The 22,247-nt window shown below is 45.7% G+C and overlaps 2 protein-coding genes and 1 pseudogene across 2 annotated transcripts; 1 reads left to right on the top strand and 2 right to left on the bottom strand.

The window, feature by feature from the left end:
* Window positions 1-5,000: 5,000 nt before the first annotated feature.
* On the top strand, window positions 5,001-7,202 carry LOC112270815 (annotated as a pseudogene).
* Window positions 7,203-10,676: 3,474 nt separating this feature from the next.
* On the bottom strand, window positions 10,677-15,341 carry LOC100837308 (vegetative cell wall protein gp1). Its single transcript, XM_003558545.4, has 4 exons — window positions 14,795-15,341; window positions 14,583-14,680; window positions 11,092-11,160; window positions 10,677-11,009 (listed from the first exon to the last, which is right to left on the bottom strand). Exons 1-3 carry the CDS (start codon window positions 15,285-15,287, stop codon window positions 11,095-11,097), a joined length of 657 nt encoding a protein of 218 aa, XP_003558593.2. The 5' UTR covers window positions 15,288-15,341; the 3' UTR covers window positions 10,677-11,009; window positions 11,092-11,094.
* Window positions 15,342-19,877: 4,536 nt separating this feature from the next.
* On the bottom strand, window positions 19,878-21,489 carry LOC100837003 (probable serine acetyltransferase 4). Its single transcript, XM_010230736.3, has one exon. It carries the CDS (start codon window positions 21,021-21,023, stop codon window positions 20,079-20,081), a length of 945 nt encoding a protein of 314 aa, XP_010229038.1. The 5' UTR covers window positions 21,024-21,489; the 3' UTR covers window positions 19,878-20,078.
* Window positions 21,490-22,247: the final 758 nt, after the last annotated feature.

The following is a 22,247-nucleotide window of genomic DNA, read 5'->3' as shown; positions in this document are numbered from 1 at the left end:
ACCAAATAGTTTGTTATTTTGTCTAGTTAACATGCCAAAGTTTACATAATTTTGTATTTTTCCAAGTTGCACAATCGGACGTATTTTAGCTGTAACTACAGGCTTTACATGTTCGCGTTTCATCCAACAATCTATATCCTTTTTTTTCCTTTTTTTTATATTTTGGTAGTGTGTTCTTTTTACTCGGTGAAGATGATAGGCTGAAGAGTGAAGACCATCTCAGCATTAACTCCCGAGAGACGAAGACCCCAACTAATTCTAGCTAGTACAATCAGAAGCAACCGGGCGCGAAATGCTCCAGTGCATGGGCGTAACCTGCCGCCAAGAACAACAGGTTGCAAGGGAGTGTAACATTCTAATTTTCAAAACTCTCCATTTGCATTGCATTTCATAAACATCGTGCCACCCTTGCATTTAACCACGTTTAAAAACCCTAAATTAACCAGAAAACCCTTTTACAAAAGTACTTTTATTTGAATTTGACCCTTGTTCTTACTTTTGAATAATTGCATTTTAACCCATGAGGGTTTTGGCATAAAAAAGGATTTAATGCATATATATAGCTATTCCATAGTTTGGTTTTTAAAATTGTTTTGAAAAACAAATTATTTTGATAGTCTAAAAGGCCTTAAAGGCTAATTTTATAGGCAAAGGTATTTTTAAGTATTTTATTTTGAGAAAATTCTTGTCCCAAAAGTTAGATCATATGAAAATATGATTTTATAAATTTTGTTGCAATTTATTTGAGTGATTTGGAGCTTTGAATCAATTTTGGTGTTCAAAAACAGAAAATAGAAAAAGAAAAAGGAAAAAAAAACCGCGGCCAACCCGGCCAAATGGGCGAACCAGACCAAACCGGCCCAGCCCCGCCCGTCATCTTCTCCAACCGCCCGGCCGAAATCTCCGGCCACGACGCGCGAGCACGCCCACGACTCCGCGCCATTCTTCCGCGCACGAGCCCCCTTCCACAAACCTGTGCGCGTCACCCCGAAGCCCCCTCTTTTCTCTCGCTTTTGCCCCAACTCCCACGCTCAATTTCGCCCTCGCTTCGTCGCAATTCCTCGCCGGAGAAAGCTCTCTATCGCCGCCGTCTCCTCGCCGTCGCTGTCGTCCCGGTGAGCTTTTCGCACGGCCGACCCCCTCTTCCTTCCCCTCTCTCTCTCGCGCGCACCGTGTGACGCGGTCGTTTTCTGTTTTGGACCGCCACAGACCAGAGCCCGTCGCCGCCGGCCGCTGCCCTTCGTCGTCCTGGACGTCGGGTCCGAGCTCCCCGAGCGAAGCCGCAACCGCTGCCGGGACCGCTTCGCCGAGCCGCACCCGTTCCCCTACTTCCCCGAGCCTAACCGCCGCCCGAGTCGCCGTGCCATCGCCGCCTGAAGTCGCCGCCCGAAGCCGCCGCCGCAGTCTTCCTCATCTCCGGCGAACCCTAGCGCCGCCCAGTCAGCCGTCTCCCCTCTCTGCCGTCGGATCTCCATGAACGGCTGAGATTAAAACCCTAACCGAACCGGTACCGGCCTATAGGATAGCGCCACATGTCCCGTATCAAATTAAAATTTATTTCTCGGCCGAATTAAAAAGTAACTTTGCAGAAAAGCCCCTGGAACTTCAAACCGTTTGTCCAAATTTGAAGTTCTATACCTTTCTGGAATCCTCACAACCTGAACAATCTTTTGGCATAGTCTAATTTTAACTTTGAACAACTTTACCAAAAACAAATTACAGAATGCTTAATTTTGGTTTAATATTCAAATGAATTATTTCAAACTAGTTTTGATCATGTTAGCTTGCTGAAAAATAATTTGAGTATGTTCTCTGTCCATTAGGACCAGAAGGGAAATTATTTTGTAAATGATATGGCCACACAAATTTAATCTTGCTCCATGCTTTACAAAAATCATATAAGCTTTTAATTAAAGTCCATCCTTGTTTCATACAAAGTAAGTATCTCTTTGTTATTGTATAATCTGTTCAAATCTTTTGTGAAGCTTTTCAAAACAAAAAACTAAACAAGTCACATTTAGAAGCAACCTATGTGTGCATTGTCATGACATATGCATCATAGCATGTTTTTGTATTGAATGGCATGTTTCTTGTGAGTGTGTGTGCTTTCTTTTATTTTAGATTGTGTGGATTGTGAACCTTGTTGTTGCGAAGAGTGCGAGAACTACCACAACCTTGGACAAGGCAAGTTCACTTTGATCATCTCCCAAATATTTTTACTATGCACTAGTTGTTTTATTAGATGCATTAGAAATATTACTTGTACCTCTATGCTAGCTATAAATCCCAGGTAGTATAGTTTACCTTTGACATTACCTTACTACCAAATTGCGATCGATTGTAGTTGAATGCTAGGATATGGTAGTATCGCGGGTAAATTACTACATTATGATATTGTTATGCCTATTGAGAAATGAAATGTTTTACTAGAGTAAGGCAAAACAATTAATTCAATGAACCATCCTCGGTGGGCGGTTTTGATGATTTTGAGGATTAGTGGCGTCAGGTCCATTTCTATGGGTCCCTCTGAGTCGACATCCCGTGGATTTGGGAAGGGATCGTCCATGGACGTTTCTCCCGTGCATTCGGGGAGCGCCTATGTTGTAACCGTGGAATGCCACCTGGGGTTACCGAGACTGGACTAGTTTCCTATTTAGTAGCTTCCAGTACAACCACAATGCTATATGGGCTCTGGCGAGACAAGAGTAAGTTGTATGAACCTAGACCCGAGGAATTGTACTGAGGTAGAATGTGTAGGGGGGCGTGATTCTCTCGTGGTTTAGGGAATTACCTCTGAAAATCTCGTAATCGACGCCGTTGCTACTCTACCCTGAGGACAGCAAGGGATTAACCCGTCGGTTTCTTGTGGGGAATGTGTACAAACTCTCGAGAGCGTCAAAACTAAGTACTTAGCCGTGTCCCCGGCAATGGACAAATTTTGAGCAACTGGATGTGGAGTTGTAAGGAAAGTCTCACTCATTCTAATTTCCAAATAAAATGAATGGTTTGAACTTGGGTTTAGGAACATTGATATGTATACTCAGTTTAATAGGAGCATGGGTGTGTCTACCCCATGTCCAATAGTGATAAAATTCTCTTTAATTAAAAGATAGGACAATACAACGAAGCTTTCATGCAAATAGCCTTGAATCCCACTTTGCCACATTATGCATATACTTGGTAGGTTCTGATATAACTCTTAGTGATCTTGCCAATACATTCAATGTATTGACCCTAGTGGCTGCATCATTTAATGATGCAGGAAGCTCCGATGAAGAGTAAGATTACGTTCTGCTTGTTTGGGTTACGGGCCTATATTCCAACACGCTCTCACCGTGGTGTTGATGTAGCCTTCGTATCTTCCGTTTTATTTCCAGCTAACCCATGAGGTTATGCGAGCTTGTAAGTACTTTTAAATTTTGAATGATGCGTTGTAATATTGAGACCTTTGTTCTATGATATTACATCTTGAAACTGTGTGTGCTAGTGAGTCGATTCAGGGACTAGCACTAAAAGCACAGAGATCGAACCCGCGTACGGGACGGTCGCTTCAGGGAGGTTCGTTCCATTTGGGCCGTTATGGGAACACATTTTCGGGCTGTTTACTTGCTGCTCGTCCCATGAAAGGCAATGTCCTTGTCTCTGGAGGCAGCTTTTTGATAGTACTGCGTTGCATGCTGCCCATCCCGAGATAAACTAGCCAGCCACTTTGCATGCAAGAACAACGGGTGCGTTCTTTTCGGCTTTTAGGACCAACTTCTCCTAAAAGTTGCCCTCACCTAAATTTCTAGAGAAACCACATCACAAATTTAGCTAGACTTTTAAAGTAGTTTAGGCCAAACTAGTTTAGTAGCCTAATGAAATTTAGATGACGGCTTCTCCAAGAAGCTGGGAGAGGACAGTTTCTCCGAGAACAACAGCTACCACAAAAGCATGCAGAGGCCATGATCCTAATTCCTGAAGGTCTCGCGCCAACTCATCACTGTCGTGCAAAGCACTTTACCACTTCTTCAAATTGTACTACTAATACAGTATATGTGGATAGTTGTAGTAGGGCGGAGCTGTCGTTAATGCATTGGGTGCAGTAGGGGCGGAGCTGCCGTTAATGCATTGGGTGCTCCCGACACCAATGACTTTTGCCGGTCACCAAAGGAACAGGTACGTGGTTGCTTGGCTGAACCCAACGAGAAATCACGATCGAACCCATCGACTGCATCGAGCTATCGACCTCTGCTGCCGGGCTGGAGAAAGGTGATAGCTCATATACTGAGTGGTAAGTCAGGCCCAATTAGCCAACTAGGCAACTAATTGACTAACAGCCCAGCTAGCTCTCAACCCACGAGGCCACGAAAGATCGATCTGTCTCTCTTCAATCTATACGACGCTGCTGCCGGACTCTCTACGCACCGCGCCGTCTCGTATTCCTCCGATTCTCGCGTCGTTCCCTTATCTGGCACCCAAAACAAGGAAACCCCAAATTCTGAATCCCCTAACTGCCTCGTCTCTGTCAATTGACATCGCCCAGACGTCGGCGACGGCAGGCGGCAATCCTGCAATCTTCAGAGTTCTGAAAACTAAGGTACGCGAGCACGTCCTCTCCCTCAAATCCTCAATTGTAAGTCCTGTGATCCTGTCTAGTGTCTAGCATGATCCCTAATGTTCTGTTTTTTCTCTGTGTGCTTTGATTGCTTGATTTATCTAGGCTATGTAACGATATTATGAGAAGAAGAAACGATCGTTAGATTTAGATAATGATCCAAGCACTTCAAGGCCACCCGTTAGACAAAAACAATCAGATTCTACTTCTGCTAGTCTGCCAAAACCTTCTGGTCAGAGAGAAATTAATTTAGATGAACTGCCTCCTAATCCAGCTGATCAGAAGAGAATTTCAGAGTATACGGGAAATCCTAGAAATCAAGATGAGATTAGGAGAAGATATTTAACAAGGGGACCTTACAGGCCGCCACCAAAATTTGTTTATCCGTACAGGGACATTGGAGATGAGCGGCAAAAATTTAATCCAGAATGGTTCAACAAGTATGGTAATTGGCTTGAGTACAGTGACAAGGTGAATAAGGCTTTTTGTTTGTGCTGCTATCTTTTCAGAGATTGCAATGAGGGGCAGGCAGGAAATGATGCATTTGCAATTAACGGCTAGAACGGTTGGAACAAAAAAGATAGACTAGACACCCATGTGGGTAAGGGTAAAGTTAACAGCTTTCATAATGTAGCAGTAAAAAGATGTGATGCTTTGATGAATCAAGATCAATCAATTCAGGCTGCTCTTGATAAGCAAACTGATTTTACAAAGAAACAAAATCGAATTCGGCTTAATGCTTCAATTGATTCAGTTAGATACTTGCTACGGCAAGGATTAGCATTTCGTGGCCACGATGAATCAAAAGAGTCGAAAAATAAGAGGAACTTTCGAGAGTTGGTATAGACTTTGGGAAAACAAAATGATACTAATCAAAAGGCCATTAGAAATGCTCCAGAAAATTGTCAATGGATATGTGAAGATATTCAAAAGGAAATTACTAGTTATTTTGCAAAGGTAATATCATGATTAAATTCAGTTGTGTATTTTTTTTCTTGCAAGCTATGATTGATCTTAATAAGTTTTTTATTCTTTTGTGCAGATAACTATGAATTCTATTACTGAAGAAATTGGAGGTAATGTGTTCAGTTTGTTGATTGACGAGGCTTCCGATGTGTCTGACAAAGAGCAAATGGCTGTTGTCTTGAGATATCTTAGCAAAGATGCATTTATCATTGAACGACTGGTTGGAGTTGTACATGTGAAGAAAACATCAGCAATATGTCTTAAGAATGCTCTCCAAAAATTATTCGCTGATATTGGCTTAAGCATAAAACAGGTCAGAGGGCAATGCTACGATGGAGCAAGCAACATGCGTGGTGAGTTCAATGGCTTGAAAGCCAAGATATTGCAAGAAAACGGATCAGCATATTATGTGCATTGTTTTGCTCACCAGCTCCAATTAGTTATTGTGGCAGTAGCAAAGAAGCATGAAGATATTGCAGATTTTTTCTATATGATCTCCTTTTTATTTAATGTGGTTGGAGCTTCTTGCAAAAGAAAAGACATGATTAGGGAGAAACATCGAGAGGAAGTACAAAAAGCCATTGGAAGTGGACGGATCAGCACTGGCACAGGGTTAAATCAAGAGCAAACTCTTCAAAGAGCTGGTGACACGCGTTGGGGTTCACACTACAGAACCCTCTCAAGTCTAGTGAAATTGTATCCGGCTATTGTTTCAGTTTTGAAATATCTTGAGAAGGAAGGAAAGAGTGACAAGAAAAGCTAGGCACGTGGTCTTGCGGTATACTTTGAGACCTTTGATTTTGTGTTTTATTTGCACATGATGCTGCATATATTAGGAAGTGCAAATACTTTGTCACAGTCTTTACAAAAGAAGGATCAAGACATCCTGAATGCCATGTCATGTGTGAAGTCAACCAGGAATGAGCTGCAAGAACTACGGGAGGATGGATGGGACACACTTCTAGAGAAGGCAAATACATTCTGTGAAGAACATCACATTGAGAATGAAGATATGCATGAGCAATATGTCAATCGGCATAAACCACGACAAAAGACCAACAAGACAAACCTCCAGCACTACCAAATAGAGTGCCTTAATTCTGTTACTGATTGGCAACTTCAAGAGTTTGATGACCGTTTTCGTGAGGCAAATTCTGCATTGCTTGGTCACATGGCTTCTTTCAATCCAAAAGACTCATTTGCTGCTTTTAATTTGGAGAGCTTGGTGAAGCTATCTGAGTTTTATCCAGATGATTTTGGTTCAGAAACAATAAAGGATGATCTTGTTCCCGAGCTTCGCACTTACATTGACAATGTAAGAGCAGATGAACGGTTTGTCAATTTGGATGGGATTACCAACCTTGCTAAATTAATGGTGCAAACAAATAAGCATAATACTTTTCCTTTGGTCTATCAGCTTCAGAAGTTAGTACTCATATTGCCGGTTGCTACAGCATCAGTGGAGAGATGCTTTTCAGCTATGAATGTTGTCAAGAAAAAATTGCGTAATAAAATGGGTGACCAATTCATGAGTGATTGTCTAATTTGCTATGTGGAGAAAGACATGTTTTCTACCATTACCAATGAAGAAGTGCTTACCGTTTTCAAGAAGATAAAAAATCGACAAGGAAAACTTTGAGATGTGAGTGCTTTACACCAGCGTGACTTCATATATTTCACCTAATTGTATTTATCTTAATACTTGTGAAATTAACACTATCGTTTTTTACTTTTGTTTGATTTTTCAGGAAGAGCAAAGCTGCCCATAAAGCTACAAAGTTGTTTTTTTTCACTACTTCTCATATACGTAAAAAGATGGTTATAGAATTTCATTCAACCGGTATGTCTTCGTCCTTTAGTTTTAATGTGATGATTATACAAGATATGTTATTTTTGTTTTTTGTGCTCCTTTTGAGTGATATACTCTTGTTTTTAGATGGTCTAAGATCATAAATATTATCGTTAGTTTATTCTGAAATTTTGAACGAACATATTGGCCAAAATTTCTGGCTCCGCCGTGGGACTACATAGCTTAGCTTGCATTAGTTTGAGGTCTAGTAATCTAATGGAATTCCGATCGAACAACTTTTGCCCAACAGTAGCTTGCGGATGGCCTTGTTTACACGAATCAAGTGTTGTTTTCTAATCACCTGACAGATATACCGTTGACTCTGAGACTCTCCCCCATTTAAGTACTTGTTGCTTCTCGCAAAAAAAAAAGAAGCACCGGTTCTGAAACCTGAAACCGATAAAGATGAGCTAGGGCTACTGTTGTGCTTAATTATACTCCGAGCACAAACAGAAAAGAGAATCCTACTAGTACACGATGTGCATAGTAAGCGAGAGAGGCACGTTGCAGCAGCAACAGAGATTCCCCGCACAAACACAAAATCCTAAGTTAATTAAGTACGGGGGCAAGGGGCAGGGAGATGTATCCAAGGATATAGCCCCTCACGTGGGGAGTCCCCTAAACACGGCGTCATTGACGGGCATAAACAAATCGGTTAACACGGGGATCAACGGATCCATCCATGCATATACGTGCCACGGAGTCAAAGAGGCTAGCTAGCTGGGCCGGCCAACCGAGAGCCAGCCAGCTTTGCAGACCAACTGAACACACGACGTCACGCGTCAGATCAAGAAAACTGGATGCTGGCTATTGCTAGGCGGCGCTGTCACCACTGCAGCTCTAGCTAGGTAAAAACCTCTGAATTCATGCATGCATGCACGTCACGAGTAAGCAAACAGGGAGAAGTGGCCAGGGAGAGCCAACCTAAGGGGGTTGTGATCATGCAGGTCGAGCCGACCACACACACAGGGCCTCGACGCATTAATATCGGATTGTTTGTAAGCTTGCTTATTTAAGGACTTTGGCGGGGCGTGCTTGACGTACCTAAGCTCTCTCTGCTGCATCTGCCAGGACGCAGGCGAGCAGGCATTCATTGCCATGGTCTCATGGAACAAGCAGTAGCACACGACGATTCCCCCGGCAGCAATGCATATGCGTGTGTCCTTTGTAAAGTTGGTTTTCGAAACGTATATGTACCATTTGATGGACCTACTCAGTATACACGGAATTACGTTCTAGCAGTATATATATATACATACGTCACGACCCACCTTTTTTCTGATGTGAAAATAATACTCTCTCTGTCTATACAAATATTTCACGTCATTTATTTTGAGACTTTGGAAGTATAACTACGGAAACTCCGTAAAGCTGAAACGTACCATCAAGAAGGAAAAGGCAGAAAAGGTCTCCATAACGTGGTGCCTCTTTGTTGAGATGGACCGACGGACCCAAGCCCAAAATGAGCAAGCAAGGTGGGCATGAGTGAGGCTGAAGACCAATCAGCAATCCTACACGCGGGTGCGTGCGATCGCAAGACAACAAGGAGGCTCAAAACAAGCAGAGCGGCAGCGCTCGATCGAGGAAAGCCAGATCCTAGTCCAAGCAACCACGAAGGCCGCTATGCTACTACTTGCTGTATCCTAGCTCCATGTCCATGTGAACGAACTAATGAGGCTAGACGAGCTAGCTGATCTTTGAGCCATGGGGATGAAATTCATCAAGGACATGCATGGGTGCAACAGATCAGGATCGAAAAATAAAGTCCAGCAGCCGATCATGGCAGGGAGCTGCAGCAGCATGCTGTCTGGACGATGCAGGCTCCTGTATACGCAAACAGTAGGCAATAACACAGCTGGTCAGCTGGTGCTGCTGGCTGCTGTAGCCGGTGCGCGTTTAGGTGGAGACGGGAATTGGGCGGTTGCTCTTGAACCCGAGCCCCTTGGCTCACTCTACGATACGGTTTCGTGTGTCCTCTGGTTCCGACGGGACGGAAGAGTGCGCGGCTGGGTTTGGACTTTGGGCGCGCTTGCTTGGCGCCACGCGACGGGCACGTACGTTTCTTCCCTGGCGTGCGCGGCATGGCAGCACGCGTGATATACGATCGATGGTAGATAAGATTGCAGGTAGTACGTGATGGGGGAAAAGGGAGAAGAGAGTTGACTGTTGGACGGACCAAAACAAGGAGAAGAATTCTCGTCGCATACAGACAGGATTTAACATGACAGAGGACTTGGAACGTGCTTACGAGTTTACGGCCGACGGTTGTACCGGGCAAGGAACACGACGGTGTGGCGTGGTTCGGCGGACGGGAAGCGGCCGAAGCCCGAAGGACGTGAAAGCAAAAGCGAAGACGGGTGGGTGAAGTCGATGTCGCCATTGTCGCGGCCGAGCGAGCGGGGGCTTCGCGGCCGCCTTTCCCGAGTAGCAGAGACCAGACAGGGGTCGTAAAGAGGCCCTGTTGGGCTTCTCCTCGGAACTGGGCTTTTATTCCGGACAGTAAGGAAAGGCCTTTCGTTTTATTCTTCGTTCGCGGGCCGAGCTGTTGTCAGCACACTTACTGGAGGCCTCCTCTCCCCTAAAAACAAAAAAGAAAAACTAGAGGCCTACTCGAGCCTCGTGGGCCGAGCTGTTTTCGTTCGCGGGCGGAGCTAATGTTCCTGAATGAGTTTCTCATCCGCATCGCACCAAGTTCCTGTCAGACTGCCGTGGTGCTTTTGTGATGCTTACCGTATGTATCTCTATACCTGATTACCCCCCTTAAAAAGAAAACTTAACGCTGCTAGCTATTAGCTTAGTGCCATTATCGATTGATTAAACAACCTAGTGTGCTTAATTAGTACGACTTCATAGAAGATCAAAGTGATTAACTCACTGACCATAGATGTATATTTCTTCTACTCCCTCCGATTCATATTAATTGTCTCAAATTTATCAAATACGAATGCATCTATACCTAAAAAGCGCCTTGATACATGTCATATTTTGACAATTAATATGGACCGGACAGAACAGAAGAATTATGATCGAGGACGAGCGCTTTGTGCATATCGCTGCAGATGCCGGTCTTATCTTCCTTTCCGAACGAAAAAAAATGCTTGAAGTTGAACAGAAAAACACCGCCAACAACTTGTGTGATACTATCTTTTTTGCCCTCTCTATGTTCAAATCCTGGCTCCGCCCCATAGATCATGGCGTGCAATCTACCACTGCTTATTCTCGGAAGAAAAGAAAAACCACAACTGCAGGCAGGACACGGTGATCAAGGATGTTAAGAACCAGAGCAATTAGCCATTTCAATTTCAAGACACGGTGATCAGGGATTCAGGCATGTCAAGAACCGCAATAACTAGCCACTGCAAACACGGCAATTTGCGTTCCACACAACCTTAGGTACGATTACAGCAGACCCGAAAGGAGCGAACAAAAATCAACTTGAGGCTCTCTCCGTGATCCAACTGCTGCCTTGGCGCCTTGTGTGCAAGATCATACTACTTCAGGCAGATAAAGAGACAGCACCCTTGAAGCCCCAAAAAGAACATCTAATAATATTTCATGCATTCGCTTAGCTACACACATCAACATGGGAATAAATTGCTGCGAATAACAACATGCAATCGATCAGTCAAATAGCAGGATGAGAAAAAGAAATGGTGAATATTTTACCAAGTGGACCAACCTTTTAAACTTTCTGCACTTTAGTAGTAAGAAGCTCCTTTGGTTTCCCAGCTTTGCCACATTCCACTTCCTGCAATGCAATCGGGCAGACGTCACAAACTCAACTTGTAAACTTTCTCTATCAAAGCTCCAATTGCCAATTGCCTTGAATGAAACAACACAAACGAGGAAACGCTGAAGCACACATTCCTGATGTCTAATCGGGGATAAAAGGAAAAAAAAAGAACGTTAATACTCCCTCCGTTCCTAAATATAAGATGGTCTAGGTTTGTCCTAAGTCAAACTTCTAAAAAGTTTAACCAACTTTGTAGAAAAATGTACCAACATCTACGACTCTAAATTAGTTTTATTAAATCTGATATGATATATATCTAATACTCCCTCCGTCCAACAAAAGATGTCTCAAGTTTGTCAAAATTTGGATGTATCTAGGCATGACTTAGTGTATAGATGCATTCAAATTTAGTCAAAGTTGAGACATCCTTTGTTGGACGGAGGAAGTAGTATAATTATTTGATATTGTAGATGTTGGTACATTTTGCTATAAACTTGGCCAAGTTTCACTTAGGAAAAAACTAGAACATCTTATATTCGGAGGTAGCAAGCAATAACTCCATCCGTATATACGAATACTTGTGAAATGATAAACAACGTTCGCTGATACAAATCCTAGTTGAATGGGACAAATGGAAATATGGGGTGGGTGGTAGTGAAACTGTGAAGGTTAGGAAGGAACTGCATGCATGTGTTCATCACTAGATAAAGCCCCCTTCTTTTCAGCTTCCAGGATGGGCTTCCTGGAGAAGCTGCTCTCAAGCTGGGGGAGAGCAGCTTCTAGGGGAAGCCCATCCTGGAAGCCGAATAGAAGGGAGTAAAAAGCTATCACCCAATGGGAAAAGGCATATGAATGTGCCAGCTCATTACCATGCCAAAGCTCTAAGTGCAAGTTGATACAATAAAGGACACATTTGGATATATTTTTATAGACTCATTTTCATAAATCTAAGCAGCATGGTTTTCAAGCCTTGACAATAGTAAGATAACTAAGGTAGAGGATGGTCTTTTTTTTCCGCAAGGGTAGAGGATGATCTTATTTTGAAAGAGGAAATGCTGCATCACAAATCACTAGATAAAGCCCCCTTCTTTTCAGCTTCCAGGATGGGCTTCCTGGAGAAGCTGCTCTCAAGCTGGGGGAGAGCAGCTTCTAGGGGAAGCCCATCCTGGAAGCCGAATAGAAGGGAGTAAAAAGCTATCACCCAATGGGAAAAGGCATATGAATGTGCCAGCTCATTACCATGCCAAAGCTCTAAGTGCAAGTTGATACAATAAAGGACACATTTGGATATATTTTTATAGACTCATTTTCATAAATCTAAGCAGCATGGTTTTCAAGCCTTGACAATAGTAAGATAACTAAGGTAGAGGATGGTCTTTTTTTTCCGCAAGGGTAGAGGATGATCTTATTTTGAAAGAGGAAATGCTGCATCACAATTCACAGCATCATACTCCATCCCGTACAAAAAAACAAATCATTTTAGATTACACGCGGTCAAGCATTACAAACTTTGCCTATCGAGATCTTTTTGAATATTTATGACATGACTTGAAAAGTGCTTTCAAAATATTATAACAGATTTATATTTTATCACATTTTAATACACAATGTAGTCAAACTTAGGGTTTGGAGCCTGCATCAATGTAAAAAATGACTTTGTTTTGACTGGAAGAAGTATAAAACTCTGGTGAATGACTCAATCCTTACTAAGTACAAGTATTATATGTGCTACAAATCCATGCGTCTACCAACTTGCTACTAATGTAATATCATAGTATTTGTTTAAGGGTAAAATCTCATGGTATCCCTTATGTTTGTGTTCTCATCACATCTCCGAGCAAATACCTTTGTACAATAATGGCAAACAAGATGTGGCTGTTAAACCACAATCATCCCCAAAATGTGCTGTGGATGTGAAATTTTGCCATAAGTAGGCTAGGTTGTTCACAATGACCTTTGTAAATACGCCTTGGATAGATTGACTGCATATATACAGATTCAGAAATGGCATCGTAGCCATCTATTTTGAAACTGTATCAAGACGCTGGTGATATGCATTGTTTCTCCTGTTAGGTTCCCACATCAATGATTGACTGTGCGGGAGCACAACATATAAGGTGCAGCAAGCATCACCTATCAAATCGGTCTTTTGGGTTGAGTTAAGCTTGAGGCCTTGGTTGGTTGTGGGCTCCTGTGGACCTATGCCGGTAAGGGGCTAGCTCATGTATGAGAAGTTGGGCCGAACCAGTGTGCACTCTAACCAGTGGTATCAGAGCCGTGTGGCTGATGTACTAGTAACAGGAGCTCATACTGATCGCGGGAAAGTACTCGGCATCAGGGCCCGGGGGAGAATGTTAGGTTTAGTCCCACATTGGTAATTGACTCTGGGGGAGCATAACATATATATAAGGTGGAGCAAACCACACCTATCAGATCAGTATTTTGGGCTGAGTTAGGCTTGAGGCCTTGGTTGGTTGTGAGCTCTCGTGGACCTGGGCCGGACCGTTGTGCGCTCTAACATCTCCAAGATTCCTAATCACACTTCCCATCAATCTGCTGTCCTGTTTGAATTTTGGCCAATGTTTAATAACACAACGGTTTAAGGGGCAGCTTGGAATGGGTATATTTTGAACTAAACACCAGTCCCCCACGAAAAATACACCAATTCCAAGTAGGCCCCAAACGGTGACATGGGATAAGCACTTGACTACTTGAGCACTTGAGCAATGCAAATTACATAACAGCAAAGTTATTTTTTTTGTCATTTCACCAATTATGATTTTCAGAATAAACATAAAGTGATCATAAGTATGTTGAGAGATAATAATTAACTCAAACAGCAGGTGCACCCAAAGCTAGAACAAGGGAACAACTTTACAAAAGCTTCAAAGTATGCTACTCTAGACAATATGACAAGCCTAGTGCAAATTTTCTTTCCCAGGATGATTCCCCATCATTCTTGTTTGGAGCTAAGAAGGTGTGATTAGGTATCTATTCTTGCCTTGTGTTTCTGGCCTATCTTTAGTTTCCACTTTACAGATATTGCAACATGCAGATGGACTTGAGTTTTGCAGTAGATACTAGCACCACCACTACCTAAACTCTTTGCATATATTCTCCACAACACGAATGCCTTTCAGGCCCAAACCGATAACCACACGTACCACAAAAGACACACTGAGAAGACACGAATAAACACTTGTACGATCTCAACAAATAACTACAGCAGCATCGACCACATATGCAACTCACCAACCAAACGTCACACTAACAACCACAATTAGCACGAAACTCTATCTCAGATTCTCAGATCCGGTTAAGAATTACAACAACAATGTGTATGAAGCGACCAAAACGACAAAGATGGAATCCGGTTCCTCGAGGTTAGACGGAAATTGTTGAGATTCGCAGAGGGGAAACAGAAGAGCACGACGAACCTTGCCGGTGTTCTCGTAGTAGTCGTTGAGCGCCCACTGGTACTTGGACTGATCCAATCCGAACCAGTTCGCGACGTACTCGTCCAGGCTTGCGTGCGCTGCGGCAATTCCGAAGAATAAGAACCCCCAAATCCACGAAATGGGAAGCAAAACTGAAATGCCAAGTAAAAGAAAAAAAACAGGGGAACAAATCTTATTCCCCATCGCATCACCTTCCTGCACGCGCGCGACGGCATCCCAGAAGAAGGCGAAAGCCGATCCGTCGTGCTTGTCCCCCGCAGAAGCCTTTTCGTACTGCGCTGGGGGTACCTGCACCGGTGACGGGAAGACCTTCACGGGGAGCGCAGGGGGAGAGAACTTGACCGGTGACGGGGGCGGACTCGCCCTTTTCTGCGGCGACGGCGAGACCGGCGGCGCGGGCGCCGTGCGGGAGGCAGGGGTGGACAAATCCGACCTCGGGGACTCGGACGGCCGCGAGGAGCGCGGGGTACTTGCAGGTGACGGCGGCGTGATGAAGACAGTGAGGTTGCCCGCCCTCCCTATCATCGGCGGCGGCGGCGGCGGTGGCGAGGGCGACGGGGAGGAGGAGCCCATCGGAACGGAGGCCGAGGCGAGAGAGCTAGGGCTAGGAGGTGGCGCTGTGGCCTCTACCCGAGAGCGAGTGGGAGAGGACGAAGGCGCCCGTGGAAAACCTCGAGACGCCATTGCAGACAGGGGCAGTGGAGCTTTTGTTCGCTTGTAAATTTCGGCCCGTTTTTCTTCTTTTTTAATCCTCTTTTCCCTACCTTTAGCGGTGGTCCAGGAAGCAAAATACACCGCGTTTCCGGAGAACATGGGCTGGGTCCACTGCCAGTGATGAGATACGTTAAGGTGGGCTGCTCTGGGTGTTGGAGGACCGGGTGTAATTGTAAACCACGGAAAACGGGGACTTTCTTGTGTATTTTCCCGTGCTTTGTTCTCCTTTTCCCATGTGCCTTTTGGCCCTGGCTGAAGCCGCTGCCAGCACCGCGTTTACGAAGGATTTGCAGGGCATTCGGCATTGTGGGTCCAGGAATCAGGGAGTTGTGCCACAAGACCGGGTGCAGGTGGAAGAGGGATGATGCGGTGCGGGGAGGTAAAACGGCTTTTTGGATCCCACAGAGGAACAAGCGTGACGGTGGGCGGTGTCACGGTTTTGCCCCTGGTAGATGAGCCGATTAGCGGAGTGATGACACTGTACCGTACGTATGGAAGCTCACTTTTTTTCAAAAAAATAATTCTGAAAGTTGTTGATTGCTCGCCCTTTTTCTTTTGAGGAAGATGGCTCACTTTTACTGTGCTGCAAGGATGATTGGTCGCCTGTTTTCTGGGCGCTCGTCCACGCTCGTCAGGCGACTTGCAGATGTGTCCTCGATGTAAACCTGTCACACTCGATAAATTTAAATTAGGAACATGAGGACCTTTTAGTTTAAAAATATTCTTTTTGAGGATGCTAACCTCTGCAATTGTTTCTACGCCGAATTGTGTTATTAGTGGGATTGTAACTCATAAGAAATTTTCCTTTAAAAGTCATTGCACTAGATTTTATAGAAAATTTAATCCACTTCCAACTACTTGAAAAGGAATCTATGCTTTCCCTTCGCACAATTAAACATGTGTATCCTGTAATATTCAAGATGCCATGCGCAATTAACCATACGAGAGTTGACCGTTGGACGGATCAAAACAACGAGAAGAATTCCAGTCGCATACAGACATAATTTTACATGGCAGAGACTTGCGACATGCTTACGAGTTATGGCAGGGGGTTGCGCCGGACGACGTGGCAAAGAACACGACGATGGCGTAGTTCGGCGAAAGGAAGCTAGCGGGGGCAGGTTGTGAAAGCAAAAGCGAAGACGAGTGTGTGAAGTTGACGTTGCCATTGTCACGGCCGGGCAAGCGAGGGCTTCTCGGTCGCCTTTCCTTTTTTTTAGGGGAACAACCAACTTTATTCAACCTTAGCAGACATCGGAATACAAGCAATATCTGGAGTTCCAAGAAGCCACACCTGGCGACCCATCGACAATTGTGAGGCCGCCATAGCTAAATTGTGGGCATCTACATTAAAAGAGTGTTTCTCATGTTTGAACAACACATCAGAGAACAACTCGCTCCTATCACCAACCTCCTTCAGGATCGCGATGTAATAACCCAAGCTCCCGATTTTGAGAACATAAATCATAGTTGAACAATCAGATGCCAGCACAAATTGGGTTAAATGTAGATCTTGCGCCAGCGACATGGCTTCGTTACATGCCATCGCCTCCATGGATGTTGGGTCTGACTGACAAACAGACACTGTGATAGAAGATGCGCCAAGGAACTTGCATGTATCATCTCTGCATATTGCAGCACAAGCACCGGCATTGCCTGATCTAGCAAAATCGACATCCACATTGATTTTGCATGCGCTCAAGGGAGGAGCAATCCATCAATGAGTAGCTTGCCGACAGGTTCCACTTCTCCCTCCTGGAATAGCTCGATCGACGTTGTTCTCATCAACCGCAATAGAAAGATCTTCCACGAAGCTCTGAATAAAAGCAAAAGTGGATAAAAGGACTTTGAAACTTCTCTTCGTGAACAGCCTCCGTCTTGCCCATCATACTGCCCACAAGGTAGTCAAAATAATAGCAAAGTCACACGGAGACAATAGATTCCATCATCATAAACAACCAAAGTTTTGCATCAGGAATATCATTTTGAATAACATGCTCGGTAAGTCCCTCCTCAAGTAGGGCCCAAACACATTTGGCCATCGAACAATCCGCCAGAGCATGTCTCCAGGAGTTTTTTTTTTGACCACATAGAACCTCTTTATTCATTTATAACCAGAGTTACATCTTTAATTAACAGAGTAGCTATGCTCGGGGGAGGAAAATGGAACCAGAACATGATTGGATTTTGCTAAATCTGCTAGCTGCGCTACCGAATTTGCTTCCCTAGGGCTGTGCCTGAAAGAGATCTTCACAAAGTTTGACGTTAGCCTGGAGCAGTCATCAAGGACAGCTGCTGCTGCCGCTGTGGAGTAGTTCTGGCCAGCTTCGTTCATAGCCATGTCACCAGGCGTCGCCTTTCCGAGCAGGAGAGACCCCAGATAACTCGTAAAATGCAATGCAGGCCCTGTCGGGCTGCACCTCCGAACTGGGCCTTCATTAGGGCAGTCAGTAAAGGCCTTTCGGTTGAAGGCCGAAGCTATCGTTCTGCGCGAGGCAACATCCATGGCGCCCAGTTACGAGAGGCCTACTACTCCTAGAGCTGATTCTTTTCCTCGTACAATGAGCGTTCGCGGGCCGAGCTGTTTTTGGCGGCACGTTCTTGAACTCTGGTTCAAACGCAAGGCAAGGACTCGAATGAGTTTATCATTCGCATTGCACAAAATCAAAATTAACGAGATCTAAAAACTGCTACTGTCACATAGATTCTTGTAGATCTAAAAACGAGTCTATCCATAGCGGGGACCTAGTCAGCTAAAAGGAACTCGATTCTTGTAGATTTCAGATCAGAGAATCAGGATCCAAGGCCAGTTTCCCACAAGCTATATCCTGCAGGCTATCAAAGTTGACTTCGCTCAAGGAAAACCTAAAACGTACATCTTCCGCTTTGCAACCAGATTTCTCTTTTGAAGAAAAGCTACAGGCTGACATCGCCGTCATCGGGTAGCCGTCAGTTCGCAGCCAGTTGATCTAGGCCTGTAGCTCGGCCACCGCATCCACAGAAATCCTACAGCGTTGTGTGGTCAATTCATACCGTCAATTATTTATCTGTGCAGTTGAATTACGAAACTGCTACTCCATTTCTCTATTGATTCTCTGGACAATTACCCGCAAAAAAATTGATTCTCTGGAAAAAAAGACGAGCAGTCAAATTAGTGGCGACGGAATAGAACTGTTCTTTTCATAGTCTGGGAGTCAGATTCTTTTGGCGTGCGGTATTTTATGCCCTGATTCCGTTGAAGGAGCCTATCAAAACATCTGCCAGATGACGGCCTGGCGTCCTTCGAAGTTCAGGCAGTCTATCTCAGACCGTTGTTCATCTTGGCTACCAATTAACCCTAGCCACCGTCCTACCCTACAGGGCGGGAGTAAAATGCTTCATATGGTTGTTTAATCTGTCAACTTTGTGCTGCTGAGTGCGGAGTTTGGAAGCCCGGAAATGATACGTTTCTGATAGAAAATGGGCGAATGCGTCGTTTTTGTTGATGTTTGTGCGGTTGTGCCGTATGTATCTTTGCGTTTATGAAGTTTTGGACAGATCTACTGGGGATAGAAGATGTCAAACAAGGCGTCGATTGCTTCTAGCGCTTGAACTGCAATTTCGAGAAGGAATCCCGGCTCCCGTGCGATGGATGGGAGAAGTACAACCTGATTTATCTATTTAAAAAAAAAATACAACCTGATTGTTATCGGTGACTGAAGGCTTTTTGCTTTATTTGTAATCACCTCACCTCGTAAGAGGTTTGGGTTCGTTCTATCTTGCCATGGAGATCTCCTTGCCATATGTGGGGTGAGTGGCATTTCTGGCCGATGCTTGTCTATGCTTGGAAGTTGCAACGGTTCATTTTAGCTTCTTGAACCGGCTTTTCCGAGAAACTGCCCTCCCCCAGCTTTCTGAAGAAACCGCCACCTAAATTTGATTATGTTACCAAACTAGTTTGGCCTAAACTAGTTTGGATGCATAGCTAAATCTGAGATGCGGCTTCTGCAAGTTAGATGATATCAGCTTCTGGGAGAAGCCGGTTCTAGAAGCCAAAAAGAACGCAGCGTGATAACCATGGTTCAGAGACTCTGGTGTTATGTTGTATCCCAATAATGAAAATGATGTGGGTATCTTTGAGGTCTGAATTTGAAATAAAAACCCCAAATCTCAGTTGACTTGCTAGAACCATTGGATTAGGATTCAGAAATGAAATCATATGAGTTCACGGTATTGAATCTTGTGTAATTTCATAATTTTTCATTACAAATATTAATACATATAAAGGTGTCTCCAGAATTTGCGTGGGTTCATCTGAACTCCGTATCTACAACATGGATCAGCTACTCTAGCCAAAACTCAACCCACCCGTCGTTCGTTTCAAATCTTAAAAACAAATCAGATCCGACAGCTAAAAAATCGACTTATCTCTAACTAAAAACCAAACAACTTTGGTGCGACAAAACAGTAATGAAAAACACCCTCTCTCAGAAATGCAAATCTGTTCATGAAAGCATATATTTCGTATTTAAGATGACGAAACTGCTCTAACAAAAAAAAGTAATTTTAGAGAAAAGGATGAAGCAGTGCAATATCTACGGAGCTAATAATTGATCAGCTGCATTTCTCGTTATTCCATTACAAAAAGAGAGAGAAAAATAAATAAACAGTATGGGATTTACTCCAGGCTCAATGCCTAACTGAGCTCTTGGATAAGAGTAGTCATCAACCATTTGGAGGGAAACTCTCTTGCTTGCACTAAACCCGTACTAACAAGACCTTTTAAATCACGTAATCTGACCACCTCTGCTCCATGGTCACCCCGGGCTGCTCTTCCGGCCGCCGCGGGGGCGCCGCCTTCTTGCCGATTGCCTTCGCCGGATTCCCGACGGCCGTGGTCCCGCACGGCACGTCTCGGAGCACCACCGCGCCCGCGCCGATCTTGGCGCCATCACCAATGCGCACATTGCCGAGCACGCTGGCCCCGGCGCCGATGAGCACCCCGTCCCCAACCTTGGGGTGCCGGTCGCCAGAGGCCTTGCCCGTGCCGCCCAGCGTCACGGCGTGCAGGATGGACACGTCGTGGCCGACGACGGCCGTCTCCCCGATGACGACTCCCGTGGCGTGGTCGAGCAGGATGCCGCCCCCGATGCGCGCCCCGGGGTGGATGTCGACGCCGAACACCTCGGAGGCGCGGCTCTGGAGGAGCAGCGCCGGCGCCGCGCGGCCCTCGGACCAGAGCGCGTGCGCGGCGCGGTGCGCCTGCAGGGCGAGGAAGCCCTTGTAGTAGAGGAAGCAGTGGACCATCTTGCCGCATGCCGGGTCGCGGTCGCGCGCCGCCAGGAGGTCGGCGCGCGTGTCGCGGATCGCCTCCGGGTGCGCGGCCAGGGCGCCCGCCAGGAGGTCCCGGAGCGCGTCCTGCGGCAGCGCGCCCGGGATGCAGAGCTTGGCGGCCAGGTGCGCGGCGAGGGCGGACTCCAGGGACGGGCGCGAGAGGACGAGGTCGGCGTAGAACATGCCCAGCAGCGGCTCGGCGTCCGCGTCGGCGCGCGCCTCGGAGCGCAGCTCGTCCCAGACGTCGTCGCGGCAGACGACGTTCACGTCAGCGTCAGCGGCGGACACGGGGCAGTCGGCCATGGCGCAGTCCGGCATGAACCGGTAGCGGATAGCATCGGAGAGTCTGCAGCTGGAGTATGTCGGGTTCCACTTGTCGACGCAGGCAGCCATGTCCGAAGCGGAAGCTTAGAGATAGAAATAGGAGAGGTGGTAAGCAAGCGATCGAGGATGATCGAGAGAGGGAGATGTGTAAGCGATCGAGGGGAAGAGGGGAGAGAGGTGTAAGCGATCGAGGGAAGATGTGGGGGAGTTACAGAAGAAACGGGCGTTCGCCCACCTATATATACGTGTTCGCGGTGGGAGGATGGTGACGACAGGACAGAGGAGGCAGAAGGATCGGAGGAGAGGCAAGAGGCAGGGGAAGTTTCACAGAAGAAGCGTGCCTGGCAGACATGTACACATGGCGCCAGGAAACGAAGCCTCGCTCACGCACACATTTGCTCCAGGCTGCTTCCGTGGCAAGGCACCACCAGCCCGTGCCGTTATTTATGTTTCTCAACACTGTCACCACCATGTGGCTCACTGCTTGTTCCACGCTCCATCTCCGATGATTCTACAACTGTCGTGTATCTCGTATCGGCGTATATATGCTGTACATACATGGATGGACGTGGAGAACTGGGGAAATCTCGAGGAGACGGGATAGCCTTGGTCGATGGAACGCGAGCATATGCCGCAAGGATATCGGCCTAGCCAACGGATGGTGCGGAACAAGAGATTCCGAAAGCAACTTACTACTACTTCCTTTCAGGCGGAAATCAGGACACGGAGCCAACAGTATATCTCGAGGAGAATAGGCCGGGATGAAAGGTGTAGCCGAAAAATCGAAATGGCCTTTTACTGCTTTGCTGTAATACTTGAGATTATGTTGTTTCCGTTTGATGAAATGAAAAATGGGGGAAGTCGCCCGATTTGAAAAAAAGAAAAATCGAAATGCCAATTTCCCGGCGATCTAGAAACGGACGCTTATTCGCACGAAGCGACACGCACGGCTTACCGACAAGCATTTTCCCGGTGTTTTTACCTTGCAGGCCAACAACGGATCGAAGGCATTTTCGTCGTAAAAGGGCGACGGGGAAACGGAAATGCGGCGAGACGAGAGGCGCACGGCAACTTGGAGTCTCTGCGGACCACGGTCCTGTCGTTCGTGTGGCTAAGAATAAGATAGGTGCGCGTTCTGTGCGCGGCGAGCATCGTGTCACGTCGGGCCGGGCAAGCGGATTCCGTGGGAATGTTTGCTTATTAGATCCTTGGCCACCGGCCCTTCCTTTTTGTGCCCACCACTCGAAATCAAAATCTGATGAATACATACACGCACACGGTGACGGTGGCGCC

Source organism: Brachypodium distachyon, chromosome 1 (assembly GCF_000005505.3).
Source record: "Brachypodium distachyon strain Bd21 chromosome 1, Brachypodium_distachyon_v3.0, whole genome shotgun sequence".
NCBI classification, from domain to species: Eukaryota; Viridiplantae; Streptophyta; class Magnoliopsida; order Poales; family Poaceae; genus Brachypodium; species Brachypodium distachyon.
This window is presented reverse-complemented; position numbering and strand designations above follow the sequence as displayed.